General features: G+C 41.3%; 2 protein-coding genes across 3 annotated transcripts in view; both read left to right on the top strand.

Moving 5' to 3' along the window:
• The window catches only part of FAM227A (family with sequence similarity 227 member A), a 44342-nt gene extending 42669 nt beyond the window's left edge, over positions 1-1673 (top strand). Inside the window, exon 15 of the mRNA XM_068971542.1 lies at positions 1624-1673. Within this exon, the coding sequence (XP_068827643.1) occupies positions 1624-1673 (50 nt within the window). The remainder of the gene's footprint in view (positions 1-1623) is intronic.
• Positions 1674-14895: 13222 nt separating this feature from the next.
• The window catches only part of DMC1 (DNA meiotic recombinase 1), a 32613-nt gene continuing 30569 nt past the window's right edge, over positions 14896-16939 (top strand). For both annotated transcript variants that reach the window (XM_068971072.1, XM_068971071.1), the window contains exons 1-3: positions 14896-14946; positions 15594-15638; positions 16671-16817. In XM_068971072.1, the coding sequence (XP_068827173.1) occupies positions 14896-14946; positions 15594-15638; positions 16671-16817 (243 nt within the window). The remainder of the gene's footprint in view (positions 14947-15593; positions 15639-16670; positions 16818-16939) is intronic.

Here is a 16939-nt window from a genome sequence, read left to right as displayed (position 1 = left end):
GTTCTCTTTTGATCAGTATTAGCATGGTGTATTTTTCTTCATTCATTTACTTTTAATCTATAGCCACATTCTCTTTTAAGGAGCATTTCCAGAAGTCCCAAACAACATTTCCACTTACATCTCATTGCTAGAACGTGAATGCATGGCTACAGCAATTTCTTTCTTTTTAATAAATATTGTTTTAAAATATTTAAAGTGTTCTTTTGTTAAAAATGATTATGATTTTATAATATTAATGAGGTACAACTTACCATAACATTTGCCCACTTTGCCAGTGCAATTCAGTGATTTTAGTAAATTTACAGAGATTTGCAACAATTACTCCAATTTAGCTTTAGAACTTTTTCATCACCCTAGAAAGATCCCTCATGCCCATGTGTAGTGAATTTCTTTTAACTTCTCCCTTTTTAATAACCTCCTTGGAAATATCATATAACATTACCAATTTGTTTCAAGGGCCAGATATTAGTCACACGGTGATGTTAGCTTCAAGGGAGACTGGGAAATTAGTTGTTTGTTTTTTAAATCTGGGTACATTACCATCTTAATGTAAGAGTAGATGAGTTGTTAAATAACCATCTCTACCACAGATAGATGGTGTTATACTCTCCATTTCAGAGGTAAAGAAACCAAAGCATAATGATTTGAGAAATTTAATGAAGGAAAACTTTCAACCTTCTAGGTGAAATTTTACTTCAAACTGGGAAGGAAATTTTCCTTCCTTCCTTCACATTTTAAAAATAATAGTTTAGCTTGAGGCCCACCTGTTTGAGCCACGGAATCCTGTAAATTCAATGGTGACTCATTAGTAGTCTTTCTGATATCCAGATTAGATTCTCAGAAATACAAAAAGCCAACTAATCTAATTCACCAATATTATTATTATTCCCTCAGACATGACTATCTTTCAATTACCTCTTTTTTTTAATTGAAGTATAGTTGATTTACAATGTTGTGTTAATTTCTGCTGTACAGAAAAGTGATTCAGTTATACATAAAAATAAATTCTTTTTTATATTCTTTCCACTACAGTTTGTCTCAGGATATTGAATATAGTCCCCTGTGCTGTACAGTAAGACTTTGTCATTTATTCATTTTATGTATAATAGTTTATATCTGCTAATCCCAAACTCCCATTCTATCCCTCCCCCACCCTTTCAGTTTACAGCTTTTCACCCTACTTCTTAATCTAGCTAACCCCTCAGTAACCCTTAAAACCCAGCTCAGACATCACCTCCAGGAAGTCTTCCCTGATTTACCCACTCAGGGTATTGTCCTGTGCTTTCCTGATCACATACCACAGAACATAGCATATTCTAGTCACAGATTTGCTTGTCCATAAATTGAGATTTGTCCTTGAGGTCAGGAATACTGCCCTAGATGACCATTTTTTTCCCTCCAGGGCTTAGCACCCAACAGATCCTCAGTCAGTACTTAGAAGATGAATGAGGGAGTCATTGCCATGTGTTCAGCACTCTGCTTCAGTTATTTGCTATTGCCAGTGTTTTGGCTGATTTGTAAACTTTTCCTTTCAATACTTATCAAGATTCTAGGGAAACCTTTGGAGAGATCACAGTGAAGTTTTGAGCCAATTTTTGTAAATGTCTTTTTTGTTTCCTCCACAGGAAGGAAAAGGAAGAGAGGGATGGAGAATGGAAACAGAATTCGACTGACTCTTCCTTCTCACCATCAAGCACTGATGAAGTCTTTTCCCTGTAGGAACTTGGAAGCTCCTACAACATTTCTGACGTTCCTGCTAGTAGGGGAACAAAAACAGGAGAAAAAGAAACTTGTGGCCAAAGACTGAGAAATAGAAATAAATATTCCCAGGATAGGGGAAAGGTTCCACTATAGTTTTTCCTAGGTTGAGTGAAAAGCAGGAGTGGGGAGATTTTTCCTTAGGTCACTACATTTACTCATGCATTTACTCTTTTACCCATTATTTTACTTATATAGCTAACAATGTTAAGTGGTGGCTCAGACGGTAAAGAATCCACCTGCAATGCGGGAGACCTGGGTTCTATCCCTGGGTCAGGAAGATCCCTTGGAGAAAGGAATGGCAAACCACTCTGGTATTCTTGCCCAGAGAATTCCATGGACAGAGGAGCCTCGAGGGCTACAGTTCATGGGGTCGCAAAGAGACAACTGAGCGACTAACACTTTCACTTTCTTTATAATAATAATGGCTACCAATTTAGTGTTTACTCTGTGCCAAGCATTAAGCTCAACACAATACAAACATGTACGTGCGTGTTCAGTTGCTAAGTCATGTCCTAATTCTTTGTGACCCCATGAACTGCAGTCCTCCAGGCTCTGCTGTCCATAGGATTTTCCAGGCAAGATACTGGAGGGGGTTGCCATTCCCTTCTCCAGGGGATCTTCCCGACCCAGTCGGGAGCAGCAGAGGCAAAGACTCAGACGTAGCAAGTAACATGGCAGGAGGTCAAGGAAGTATGTGAGGGGCTCTAGGAGAGATGAATCTGGAGAAGATTCCTGGACAAACCATGAAGGAATTTTCTAAGCAAAACCACTTTAGTATCTAAGTGGTGGGAATCCATGAACCATATTAAACAGGGAACCACATGGCCATATTTGGACTTTTTAAGTCGTGGTGGCAGATGGTGGGCTACATGATGGAATTGTGTATGTACTTCAGGGGATTTGCAAAGTCTTCCACAAACATCTATCTCTACGTGAAATCCTGGCTATCTGTTTAATCAGTAGTCTCCAAGCTTTTGGAGAAGGCAGTGGCAACCCACTCCAGTACCCTTGCCTGGAGAATCCCAGGGACGGGGGAGCCTGGTGGGCTGCCGTCTATGGGGTTGCACAGAGTCGGACACGACTGAAGCAACTTAGCAGCAGCAGCAGCTCCAAGCTTTCTTGATCTTATATCTCTCTTAATAAAACATTTATGAGAACTCAGCTAACAGCTTGTTACAAAAATTGCGCTCTTCCAGACCCCCTTGCCTATTCCACAGCAACACTTTCCACTTTCCTAACTGTTTTGTTATTTGTTTTCCTCCATATGTTTAAATACCCTGGTGCTCTTGATTTTCCAGTGTTTGGCATTATCTATTGAATTCTCACAAAAAGGTGAGGACTAGACTCACACATGCACACACTTTCCCTCTCCCATCCTGCCGGTGTGTTTCTGTTGTGATTTTGGCTGGTTCCTTAATCAGTATTATTATACCATCAACACCATTACCATGCGCTACAGAATATACTTTCACTGTTTTTGTTTCTTGCAAAACTCTTTGCTGTCACTGGAACTAAGTCTCTTTTTCAATCTACTTGTTTTCTTTTTTTCCTTTTTTAATATACTTATCACAGTCTATCTCCAAATTCTCCCAGTACATTCAGTCACTTTACATAATCTATCAGTTTCACCTCCATTTCCCAGCCTTCTGATCTACTTCCCTCTAGGTGATTCATTTCCAGGCTGTTTAGATACTGTTAGGAATTCCTTTCTTCATTCTCTTGATCACATTGGTTTTTTAACCTACTTCTCTTTCTGTCTTTATGGTTCACCCACAGAAAGGTGATCAAGAAGTCAAATCCAATGCAGAAAAATGAAATAGTCTTTATCTTATCACCTTCCATCTCACCTGCATGAATCCTTGTCTAAGAATCAAAAGAACTTTTTGGATGAAGTTTTCACGTGCTGTTGGATTTACTCTAAAATAGAAAGAAGAAAACAAAAAATAATACAATAATAAATTTAGTCATTCCTCTCCATAGGACAAAGAATATTAAAGTCCACTCCTACCTGAACCAAAGTTAGAATTTAAATTGGCATAAAGTGACCTCATTCATTCATGTATTTGCTTACTAATTCTCTCATTCACTTGTTTATTAATAACACTATGGAGTATATATAGGTATGTATTATATGTATCATATAATAGTAATCATAGGAGACATCATTTCTTAAGTACTTACTAAGTCCTGAGTACTCTAAGTCCTTTTCAGACATTATCTCAGATTTAACCCCTTTCCCCTCTTTGCCCCTAGGTGGGTGTTGGTATCTCCATTTCTCTGAGGAGGACACTGGGGCTTGAAAAGATGTTGAGGAAGCGTTCACTAGGTGTCTATCTTATGCCGTGTTTGCACACACCGGGTCCTGTTGATACAGAGATGAATAAAGACATAGTACCTGACCTACAAGAAGGGGGAAGATGTATAAACCAATAAATGCATTAAAGTTGTGCTAGAGATCTGTGTGGAATCCAAGAAAAACCAAGCCCAGAGAGACTTCACCGTGGCTCAGAAGTATAGGGGCCAATGTGTAGAAGGACCTGCAGTTGGGGCTGAGGGGTTCGACCTGCATCATATGGGTCTCAGGGCACAAGGAAATAACCTGGTCTGTGTTAGAACAGTCTGCCCAACCCAGCCAAGAGGGGGAAAAAATCAAGCAAATGACTGCCTGAACCAAGAGGCAATTAAGTACATTCTTGGAACAGATGGTGGCTCCCTTAGATAACATCTTCACTTGAACTTAAGTGTGATTCTAGGTGACCCCCTTGGAGAATATTACCCAGGTAAAGGAATGGAATAAGGGTAAAAGGGAAGAGCTCAAGCTTTGGACCCAGAAAATTCAGAACTTTGGATCCCTGTTCTGCGTCATAGTAGATTTATGAACTTAGGCCTAGTAGCTTTTGAGATTTGACTTTTTAAAATTTGTTTTCTTGAATGCAAAAAGGGAGTGTCTGTCTGCCTAGGAAGGTAGTGTTGGGTTGGTTAAATGAGATAATTTATGCAAAGTTCCTGGCTTAGCATATTTCACTTGATAATTGCTACCAGCTATTGTTGTTTGTTTATCATTACTGTTAAAAGGTATACTCTTCTCCTGAAACCAAGACATGTTGAACATGGAAGCCAGGACATGTCTTTCAGGATAATCCTTTGCACAGCTTGGTTCCCAGATCATGCCTGCTCGGACCCCTTCCAGAAGTTACTGAGGACTCATAACCATAGGCCTCTTGGCAGTTCAAGATGAAAAGATCTGTCTCTACTCTTTGTAAATATTAGAAGGGAAAATTGTGGTGAAGAATTCTTCACACGCTTTATAAAGGGGGGAGGGGATAAAGTGCCAAAGGGAACATTTAAGAAGCATTAGCTATAATATGGAATAAAGCAAATGAGTAATTGTGTAATACCCCCATATGGTCTTGAGTTTGAATTGATTATGAATTGAGAGTATATTTTATCTTTAGTTACTGTTAGTTGCTCAGCCCAACTCTGTGACCTGATGGACTGTAACCTACCAGATCCCTCTGTCCATGGGATTCTCCAGGCAAGAATATTGGGAGTGGGTAGCCATCCCCTTCTTCAGGGAATCTTCCTGATCCAGGGATGGAACCTGGGTATCCTGCATTGTAGGCAAATTCTTTACCACCTGAATCACCAGGGAAGCCCTGTCTTGAAAAACAAACGAATAGTTGCCTAAGGAATGAGTGTAGAAGTGGCTAAAGAGGGTAGAGGAGGAAGAAATTACAAAGGGGCCCAAGACAACTTTGGGGGATGGTGGTTATGTTCACTGTCTTCCTTGTGCTGAGGGATTCACAGACTTTAAATATGTTCAGTTTCTTGTATGTCATTTATATCTCCTTAAAGATAAAAAAAAAAAAAAACCAACAACTAACTCTGTCCATTGAAATGACTTGGAAATGAAAACTAACCCAGTAGTAATGAACTAGACTGTGGTTTTGAAATACTATTTGCACTAAAAGGATACAGGGATCCTTGAAGAATTGTCTGGTTCCAGGTCTAGGGCAGGAAAATCATGAAATGAACTTGGAACATCGCCATACTAGATAGCAAGGAAGCTACCAAAGATGAGAGTCCTGTTAGAAAGCCTCGATAGCCAACTTAGAATCCCATTGGCTAAAGATGGGACAATCTAAGTATAATAGTAATAGTCATGGACTGAAGCATGTCAAACATGTTTTCATCCACATATTCATATCATTACTTAAAAAAAATTAATTGGTCACCATTGAAAGATGCTAGGGGACCAATTTGTTATTTTGAAAACTAGCAAATAAAGGAAACAAATCAGTATGTATCATGCCATTCCCATGTGAACTGTCAGTTTCAGTTCAGTCACTCTGTCCTGTCAGACTCTTTGCGACCCCAAGGACTGCAGCACGCCAAGGCTCCTTGTCCATCACCAACTCCCGGAGATTGCTCAGACTCATGTCCACCGAGTCGGTGATGCCATCCAACCATCTCATCCTCTGTCGTCCCCTTCTGCCTTCAATCTTTTCCAGCATCAGGGGCTTTTCCAATGAATCAGTTCTTCACATCAGGTGGCCAAAGTATTGGAATTTCAGCTTCAGCATCAGTCCTTCCAACAAATTTCAGGGTTAATTTCCTTTAGGATTGACTGGTTTGAATCTTTGCTGTCCAAGGAACTCTCAAGAGTCTTCTCCAGCACCACAGTTTGAAAGCATCAATTCTTTGGCACTCTGCCTTCATTGTAGTCCAACTCTCACATCGATACATGACTACTGAAAAAACCATAGCTTTGACTATACCAGTCTGTGTCAGCAAAGTGATGTCTCTGCTTTTAATATGCTGTCTAGGTTTGTTAGGGATTTCCAGGTGGTGCTAGTGGTAAAGAACCCGCTTGCCAATGCAGGAAACATAAGAAACATAGGTTCGATTCCTGGGTCAGGAAGATCCCCTGGGGAAGAGCATGACAACCCACTCCAGTATTCTTGCCTGGAGAATCCCATGGACAGAGGAGCCTGGCGGGCTACAGTCCATGGGATCGCAAAGAGTCAGACACGACTGAAGTGACTTCTCATGCACGCACGCTAGGTTTGTCATACCTTTTCTTCCAAGGGGCAAGCATCTTTTTAATTTCATGGTTGCAGTCACTGTCCATAGTGATTTTGAAGTCCAAGAAAATAAAATCTGCCAGTTTTTCCATTTCTTCCCATTAGTTAGGTTCTCATTAGTTATCTCTTTTATACATAGTAGTGTATATATGCCAATCCCAATCTCCCAGTTCATCCCACCCATCCCCTTCCCCTCCTGGTATCCAAATGTCCATTCTCTACATCTGTGTCTCTGTTTTGACAATTGGTTATTTGAATGCTGTCTGGATATTTGATATTAAAAATTATTATTTTGGTGGTGTGATAATGGTATTATGGATATGCTTTTAATTTACAGATGAAATTATATGACATATAGAATTTCCTTAAAAACCATATGAAAGGGAGGAAGTGGATGGAAGTATAAGTGAAACAAGACTGGTCATATGTTGAAAATTGTTGAAGCTGAGTGATGGGGCTGTAACATTTTACTTAAAAATAGTAAAGGCATTGCTGGGGACTTGTACTTTTAAATGTATTTTTACAGGTTATTTTGCCTTCTCTCATGAAGTAAATGTGAATGAAGTAAAAATTTCCCCATTTTCAAACAGGACTTTCTTGGTTGAAACCACCATTACCCCTGGCTTGGACTTTTACAGTATTCTCTGAAGTATTCTCTTTGCCCTCTCTCCTAACTCCATTTTCCACATAGCAGCCCAAGTACTTCAATATATTAACCCACTAATTCTCATACCAACTCAAGACTAATACTATTTTTGGTTTTCAGATGAGGAAAATAAAGCACAAAGATGTTTAAATAAATTTTCCCCAAGACCAGATATCTTGTAAATGATTGGACTGGACTATAATTTGGGCTTAGTTGCCATGCCTATCTGTGCTTATATCATACTTCTCTAAATGGAAAATAGAATCACATATATCAAAATACAAGTCGGCCATATACTCATTTAGCATATTGGCTGAGAGCCTGAACACAGGAGCCAGATGGTAAGCCTTGGGCACATTACTTAACCTTGTGATACCTCAGTTCCATCATCTGTAAATAGAGATAACAATAGTTCCTATCTCATGCTATCTCTGTATGACGTGGATATGTTCATCTGTGGAAAGCAGTTGCGTAATATGTTCAGTTCAGTCGCTCAGTCGTGTCCGACTCTTTGCGACCCCATGAATCGCAGCACACCAGGCCTCCCTGTCCAGCACCAACTCCCGGAGTTTACTCAGACTCAGGTCCATCGAGTCAGTGATGCCATCCAGCCATCTCATCCTCGGTTGTCCCCTTCTCCTCCTGCCCCTAATCCCTCCCAGCATCAGTCTTTTCCAATGAGTCAACTCTTCGCATGAGGTGGCCAAAGTACTGGAGTTTCAGGTTCAGCATCATTCCCTCCAAAGAAATCCCAGGGCTGATCTCCTTCAGAATGGACTGGTTGGATCTCCTTGCAGTCCAAGGGACTCTCAAGAGTCTTCTCCAACACCACAGTTCAAAAGCATCAATTCTTTGGTGCTCAGCTTTCTTCACAGTCCAACTCTCACATCCATACATGACCATGGAAAAACCATAGCCTTGACTAGGTGGACCTTTATTGGCACAGTAATGTCTCTGCTTTTAAATATGCTATCTAGGTTGGTCATAACTTTTCTTCCAAGGAGTAAGCATCTTTTAATTTCATGGCTGCAATCACCATCTGCAGTTTTGGACCTCCCAAAAATAAAGTCTGATACTGTTTCCACTGTTTCCCCATCTATTTCCCATGAAGTGATGGGACCAGATGCCATGATCTTCGTTTTCTGAATGCTGAGCTTTAAGCCAACTTTTTCACTCTCCACTTTCACTTTGATGAAGAGGCTTTTTAGTTCCTCTTCACTTTCTGTCATAAGGGTGGTGTCATCTGCATATCTGAGGTTATTGATATTTCTCCCGGCAATCTTGATTCCAGCTTGTGCTTCTTCCAGCCCAGCGTTTCTCCTGATGTACTCTGCATATAAATTAAATAAGCAGGGTGACAATAGACAGCCTTGACGTACTCCTTTTCCTATTTGGAACCAGTCTGTTGTTCCATGTTAGCTATCAATAAATGCTACCTTTGGTTTCTGAGAGTTCCTTTTTTCCTAGTACCTTTCACTCCAATAGAACAATTTGCAGCTCCCTAAATAAGCCTCTGTGTTCCCTGTGCCCTTACTCCTACCCAGCTGGAAAATCCCTTATTCTTTCAGTCCCCAATAAAGGGTCACCACCTCTATGAGGATCTTCCATGGAGAGGTCTACATGGCTCCCATCTGTATCTGTAATCCCTCTTACCTCACCCTGTTTGTTATTATCTCTTTCTATATCTATCTTCCCTACTAGACTCATTTCTCCTTGAGAGCAAAGACCTGTCTTTATCTTCATATCCAGCAGAGAGCTGGGTCCAAGCAGTGTTTAATAAATGTTGGTTAAATAAACGGTCACAAGCATACCTCTCTGGGCAGCTGTGTCCCAAAGCTGGAAGCTTTTCAAATTTGGAAAGAAATCTAAAAAAATGAGAAAGCCTCAAATGACTGATATGTATGTATGTGTATATATGCTACTGTAATTGCCTATAAACTTATCTATAACCCATACTAGAGTTTTTGTTTGTTATTGAATCTCTGGCACCCAGCACCTAGCACAGTGTCTGACAAATAGTGTGTGTGTGTGCACGTGCATGCATGCGCTTAGTTGCTCAGTAGTGTCCAACTCTTTGTGAGCCCACCAGGCTTCTCTGTCCATGGGATTTCCCAGGCAAGAATACTGCAGTGGGTTGGATTTCCTTCTCCAGGGGATCTTCCCAACCCAGGGATCGAACCCACATCTCCTGCATTGGCAGGCGGATTCTCCACTGCTGAGCCACCTGTGAAGCCCTTGTCAAATAAGGGATTCAATAAACATTTTTTTTTAATAAATGCTAATTTAAAAGGAGATATACCCAATGACATTCTCTTTTTGTAATGACCCTTCATTCTTTAGTTTTCTACTAAAACATTTTTCAAATTTGAGCTCTTAAAACCAAGAATACACACATCTAGAGGCACCAGTTTGGAAAAACTTAACCGTACATGGTGGAATTATATGACTTTATTTGATTATAAGGTGGTTGTCCACAGAGGGGCAGTACAGTGTAATGGTTTAAAATTCAGGTTGCTCTGTAATTCCACTCTCTGTTCTCTGTTTCCTACAGTATCATAAAATGACACAAATTTTTAAAATTTTGTGGAGAGCTCCTGGACTTGCTAAACTTATTTGAGAAACTGGAAAAGCTAATTGACACAATTACTGTTGGGTTACTAATTGACACAAAGCCTTGGTTTGCCATGCTTTGTATCTAGGATAGGAAAGTAGCATTCTGCCATGAAGGATTTAGTAATTCTTTTAAGTTTTTTATGGCTTCTAAGTTTTATGTCATACTTAAAAAGACTTTTCTTACTCTGAGATAGTAACATTTTTTCTCATGCTTTCTTCTAGCACTTTTATTTTTCAGACTTAATTTCTTAATCCATTTGGAATTTATTTTAGTATAAGGTGTGAAGTATGGTTCCAATTTTATTTTTCTTCCAGATGACTACCTAGTTTGTTCCAACACCATTCACTGAATTCATTTCCTTACAAATTTGAAATACCACCTTCATTATATTCAGAATTTTTGTAAGATATTAAAGACTAGTCTTTTTTTGTTTGTTTTTTTGGTCCTGATTTGAGTGAAAAGATTTTCAAGTGTACTTTTTAACCACTCCAGGGTTTTGGATTTTTTAAAAATAATTTTTTAGTTGTATATAGCCATCAATATCCTATTCAAACAAGATTTTTATACTCACTTCACCAATTTGTCATTACCAAGTTCATTTTAGTTTCTTTAAGTGTACTGCACACAACCTTCAAATATTATGAACATTTCTCTCTCCCAGCTGTCACTACACCAAACTACATATGTTCTATTTCCCTAAATGATCTTGCTGTGCTCTTTGCAGCTCTTTTGTACAGTTGATGTCTCCATCTAACAAGTTGTTCAAAAGTTACCATAATTATTTTAGGTGAGGCCCAAGGTGAAAGCTTATTATGACCATCCAGTTCATCTAAAAAATGGGCATTAGTTTCCATTTAACCTGAACAGGTTATGTTTCTGGAAAAAAACAGATTTTGAAGAACTATGACAGTTATTTGTTGGCACTTTAAACAGCCCACCTGGGTCAGGGTTGGTGGGGGGGGGGATAGTCCTACAAAATGCCAACTGCTATTGTGGAATTTTTTTGCTATTTATTCCAGCAAAGAATGATTCACACACTGAAGGAAAAGGGTCACCCTGTACTGGGTCTTGAACCCAAAGAACTATTTGTATAGATACTCATCCAAGACACATCACAGCCTCTACCTCAACAGATGCTCTTTGAAATGTTTCATGACTCCTCAACAGTCAGTCTCCATTTAAGGGGAGGAGTATGATGCTGCCAGAGATAGCTCTGCTGGCATGAAGTCTGGCCTAAAATTTCTATTTAAAAGCTGGACCAAAATATGTTTGGCTTCTGTTGGCTACTTAAAATTTCAAGTTAAGAGGAAGAAATATTACTCTCCATCCTGAATGGGCCTTGGGTGCCTCACTCACAGACTAGAGTGGTAAATGGTAAGAGAGTCACAAAGAAAGGAGAGAAATTAGGAACACTGACTGAGGTATTAGGTACAGATTATGAAGCCAGATATGAAAAACTTGAAGTGAAAAGAAAAGCCTTGAGCAGGGAGAACCCCCACCACCCCCCCACTCCCCGTGCCCCCACCATATTCGACCTCCTAACCCGAGTATCCTGATTAAGATAAGTATTCTGCACGTCACCTGTCACCACATCAGTCACCTCTGCTTAGCACCCCTCCCCTGCCTCATGGTCTTCCACCTCCTGACCCCTTTCCAGTGGCCTGTCTTCATCTCAGAACCTAAGGGCCATACCTAAGGGCCTTCTCTCTCACTGCAGCTTGTTTTTACCTCAGCGCCCACCTCAGTTCAGTTCAGTTCAGTCGCTCAGTCATGTCTGACTGCGACCCCATGAATCGCAGCACCCCAGGCCTCCCTGTCCATCTCCAACTCCTGGAGTTCACCCAAACCCATGTCCATCGAGTCGATGATGCCATCCAGCCATCTCATCTTCTGTCGTCCCCTCCTCCTCCTGCCCCCAATCCCTCCCAGCATCAAAGTCTTTTCCAATGAGTCAACTCTTCTCATGAGGTGGCCACAGTACTGGAGTTTCAGCTTTAGCATCAGTCCTTCCAATGAACATCCAGGACTGATCTCCTTTAGAATGGACTGGTTGGATCTCCTTGCAGTCCAAGGGACTCTCAAGAGTCTTCTCCAGCACCACAGTTTAAAAGCATCAATTCTTCGGTGCTCAGCCTTCTTCACAGTTCAACTCTCACATCCATACATGACCACAGGAAAAACCATAGCCTCGACTAGACGGACCTGTATGCTATCTAGGTTGGTCATAACTTTCCTTCCAAGGAGTAAGCGTCTTTTAATTTCATGGCTGCAATCACCATCTGCAGTGATTTTGGAGGCCCCCAAAATAAAATCTGACACTGTTTCCACTGTTTCCCCATCTATTTCCCATGGGTACCCCCTAATTTCGATGCATCGCCTCAGCGCCCCCCCTGCTTCAGAGTCCGTTCCTGACCTCAGCATCTCCCTCCGCTCTAGAGACGCCCCAGCCTCCGCTCCAACCAAAGCGCCTCTCCTCTGTGCATTCTCTCCACCTCAGCGTCGCTCTCTCACCCCAGCGCGCCACCCACACAGGTTCTTTCGCGGCTCCTGGAAGCTTTCCCGCCTCCTGGAAGCTTTCCCGCAAGACGCTCCCACGGCCCCGCACCTCCGTTCTCCTCAAGTCTAGGGCCCCGCCCCTCAATCTTCGCCCTGCCCTTGGTGGGGCCGCCCCGCCCCGCCCTGGCCCCGCCCACGCCAGGCGCGAGCTCAGACTAGCAGTTTGGCGCCAAACCTCTTGGTCTGCGACGTGTTGGACGCCTGTCTCAGCGTTCTGGTTCCGAATCAGAATCCGTGAGGACTAGAAAGCCCCGGCCGGGGGCGGGATTCGAATACCTTGAGAACCTGGGGGAGACTGTGGGTACGAGTGGTGTTTATGGCAAAAGGGGAAGGCGGGTGAAGAATGTGAGGGGAAGTGGGGGCTTCCTTTCTTAGGTCGTGCTCGACGGTCGTTGCTGGGCCCTAGGCTGGTGGCTTTGTGCTTTTCGGCTCCCATCCCCACCCCGTCGAGTGCTCTTGAGGGATTTCCAGAATCCTTATTTTAAATCAAGTCGGACTAAGAGGCCTCCTCGGGCCCCTTATGAGGGAGTCCGGTGTCAGGAAAATGGCCGGTGGGTGGGGAGGCGGTGAGGGTGACCTGGACCGCACTCGCCACGGTAAGGGACCGCTTCTGGCGCCCTAAGCCAAGGTGTTTGGGAGCCCTACTTTAGATTCACCTGTTCATTCCATCAACTGCTATTTGAGAAAGATGGAGAACAATCTTTTTATTAAGAAAGAAAGGACAGTCACTTACAGAATTTGGGTTATCATGTATATGATTAGCTATCTAGCGTGAGGGACCGCATTCCAGAAGATTCCGTTTACATTGTCTCCTCGAATACTTTCTTGTACTAGGTGATAACGACCCTACTTCTGCCTCCGAAGTTTGTTCCCCACTGGGCTGGGCCCCAACTTAGTTTGGTGTTCAGTGAGGAGATGAAATAGAGCAAAACTGATTATTTGGACCACATTTTCTAACGAACACAGTCATGCCTTGTAGATTCCTGACTGAAAGGCTTTATCTGCTTATTGGCCCTAATATTTTATCATTAAAATACTAGATTATTGTTGTTTAGTTGCTAAGTCATGTCGGACTCTTTTGTGTCCCTATGGACTATCCACCATAATTTTAAATCTTAAAATCTTGAAGCTAGTTAATATTATAAAATGAAATACATCTAATGTTTTATGAAACAAAAAAATATGTTACAAGAGAGCTCATCTTTCCAAAGCAGAAGGGAGTCCTTGTACATGAGAAAAAATAATATCTTTTTATTGAGGATAGACTTAAGTTTTAGGTGCCAGGAGGATGCAAGGAAGACTTAAAGTCAAAGTTCTTAGACTGTTAACAAATATGAAAGTTTAGTATCATTATTTAATTCTAAGATTCTACTTCTAAATAACCTTCTAAGACGACAAAAAGATATTGGTAGTCATGAGTAACTGTACTATAGGAAATCAAAAGATGATACAGTGTGGCCATTTTTGAGGAAATAAATGAAACTAGTCCCCTCACCCACACATACCACACCAGAAAAAAGAAATAATGCCACAGGCTTAGGAGAAATAAGATAGGCCAGCCTAGTTATGGAGAAGGCAATGGTACCCCACTGTGGTACTCTAGCCTGGAAAATCCCATGGACAGGGGAGCCTGGTAGGCTGCAATCCATGGGGTCCCTATGAGTTGGACACGACTGAGTGACTTCACTTTCACTTTTCACTTTCATGCATTGGAGAAGGAAATGGAAACCCACTCCAGTGTTCTTGCCTGGAGAATCCCAGGGATGGGGAGCCTGGTGGGCTTCCGTCTATGAGGTCGCGCAGAGTCGGACACGACTGAAGCAACTTAGCAGCAGCAGCAGCCTAGTTATTCCAAACTAAATTTTTTTTAAAGGAATTTTAAAATTTAATTTTATTTATGTATGGCTGCTCTGGGTCTTCCTATTTACTGTCCTTCTCCAGTTGTGGCCAGCAGGGGCTACTCTAGTTGCTGTGGGCAAGCTTCTCATTTCAGTGGTTTCTTTTGTGTGAAGGCGGGCCCTGGGCACACGAGCTTCAGTATTGTGATGCTTGAGCTCAGCAGTTGTGGCTCATGGGGCTCTAATATTTGTCTAATTATCTTTCTGGTCCTTGATGACTGAAATGAAATAAAAAATTGTATGGGCAAAGGATTTTGTACTATATGATCTGTGACAACTTATTAATATTTCTTGTTTTTCCAGAATTGATTATTTTTCTGCTGTTCACCCTTCAATATGAAGGAGGATCAAGTTGTGCTGGAAGAACCAGGATTCCAAGATGAAGACGTATGCCTAGAATGTTGAAAGATACATAGATATTCAGTCGTTCTACAAAAATGGAGTTCCTTCTGTGTTAACTACTACTTTTAGAAACTTAACTACTATTTTTATTTATTAGAAATAAAACATAGTTCTGGAGAGAGGCGCTATTACAAATATGTAACAACTTGTTTGGCAAGGGGAGCTAAGATTAGCTACTTAGCAGCTGGCATGAAAGTATTTTAATAATTTAACAATTGGCATGGCCATATTGGTACCAAGTAGCAGAGGAAGGAGTTCAAGGTCTGGTGGAGAAGACTGAGAAAACATGTTTAAAAATAGCTTGTGTTGTTCCACTCTTTTGGATTAAGGTCTTAAAAAGTTTGGAGAGACTGTTGGAATTCCCTGGTGGGTCAGTGGTTAGGACCCTGTGCTTCCACTGCAGGGGGCTGAGTGCCATATTGGGCTTCCTAGTGCTTTCAACGTTGGCACTGCTTTTAAGTATGCAACAATATGTTTGAAAAAGTATTATTGATCCTACCTCAATTTGTCCAGAGAAACAGAATTTGAGGCATTTTGAAGTGACTCATAATGCTGAATTAAGCCTTTAAAATATGTGAAACAGTTGGATATGAAGAATGAACACTCTTTTTTTCCTGTTCCATCTCCTTTAGGAATCTTTGTTTCAAGACATTGACCTGTTACAAAAACATGGAATTGTAAGTATTTTTTCAAGACTCTGTGAAATTGTCCCTTTGAGAGTTTCTCAGCCTTGACTCTATTGGCATTTGGGACCAGGCAATTCTTTCTTGTTGAGGCGGCTGTCCTGTGCATTGTAGGGTGTTTAGTAGCATCCCTGATTCCTAAACACTTACTCTATGCCAGCAGCAACCCTCTGGTTGTGACAACCAAGAATTTCTCCAGACATTTTTAGATGTCCCCAGGGGGCAAAACTGCCCACAGTTGAGAACTACTGGTCCAACGGAAGGCATTCAGAGCTATCTACTGAAAATTTACTTTCTGTTTCATGTGATTAGAGTAAATACAGTTCATTTCAGTTCAGTCGCTCAGTTGTGTCTGACTCTTTGCGACTCCATGAACCACAGCACGCCAGGCCTCCCTGTCCATCACCAACTCCCAGAGTTCTCTCAGACTCACGTCCATCAAGTCAGTGGTGACAGAAATCCAGGCTTTAAGTAACAAGCTAGATGAGTTTCAATAGCAATCAGTTGACAGTAAAACTTCTCTGATGCCACCCTTTGAAGCCCTCACATTTACTCTCTTTCAGTTGAATTTAGAAAGTTGGAGCAAGAAAAAATGCTGGTTTTTTGGTTATGTAGTTATTTGCATTCCCCAAGGGTAAAGAACAAAATCTTAAAAGATTTTTAAAGAACATACTGGTAATGAAGTTCTGTAGAAAGAAGGAGCTGAACTGAGGGGGTGAATGTGTGATAAATTTGTTAGCTTTTCTACCAACAGACTCTTCTTTTGAATTCCTTGTTACATTGCCATGGTCTCACTAACATTCTTGGGAAATCAGGGCACAGCCAGAACATTTGGCAGCATGCTGGGTATGTTCTACTGAGATATTTCCAGAACATTTGGCTACATGGTGGGTGGGTTCCACCTGGCTGCTTGTGTAAAATTGGCATCATAATGGAAGTAGATGGACATGAAAGCACATGACATAGTATGGGAGCCTTTCAGGCTGGCATTTTCTCAATCTGCTGCACCCATTCTTTTACTTACAGAATGTGGCTGACATTAAGAAACTGAAGTCAGTAGGCATCTGTACCATCAAAGGGATACAGATGACAACAAGAAGAGCCCTATGCAATGTCAAAGGACTCTCAGAAGCAAAAGTGGACAAGATTAAAGAAGCAGCCAACAAGCTTATTGTAAGCAAAATCCATTCTTTGTTGTTTTAGCTTAAATGGGCCCTGGGAATCTCTGTAGCCTTTCTCATTATGTACACTAGAAACTGTTGTGAGAACTGTGAGTTCCTGTGGATCACCATATA

This window comes from Capricornis sumatraensis, chromosome 4 (genome assembly GCF_032405125.1).
Source record: "Capricornis sumatraensis isolate serow.1 chromosome 4, serow.2, whole genome shotgun sequence".
NCBI lineage: Eukaryota > Metazoa > Chordata > Mammalia > Artiodactyla > Bovidae > Capricornis > Capricornis sumatraensis.
Note: the sequence above shows the minus strand (reverse complement) of the source record. Positions and strands in the feature narration are given on the sequence as shown.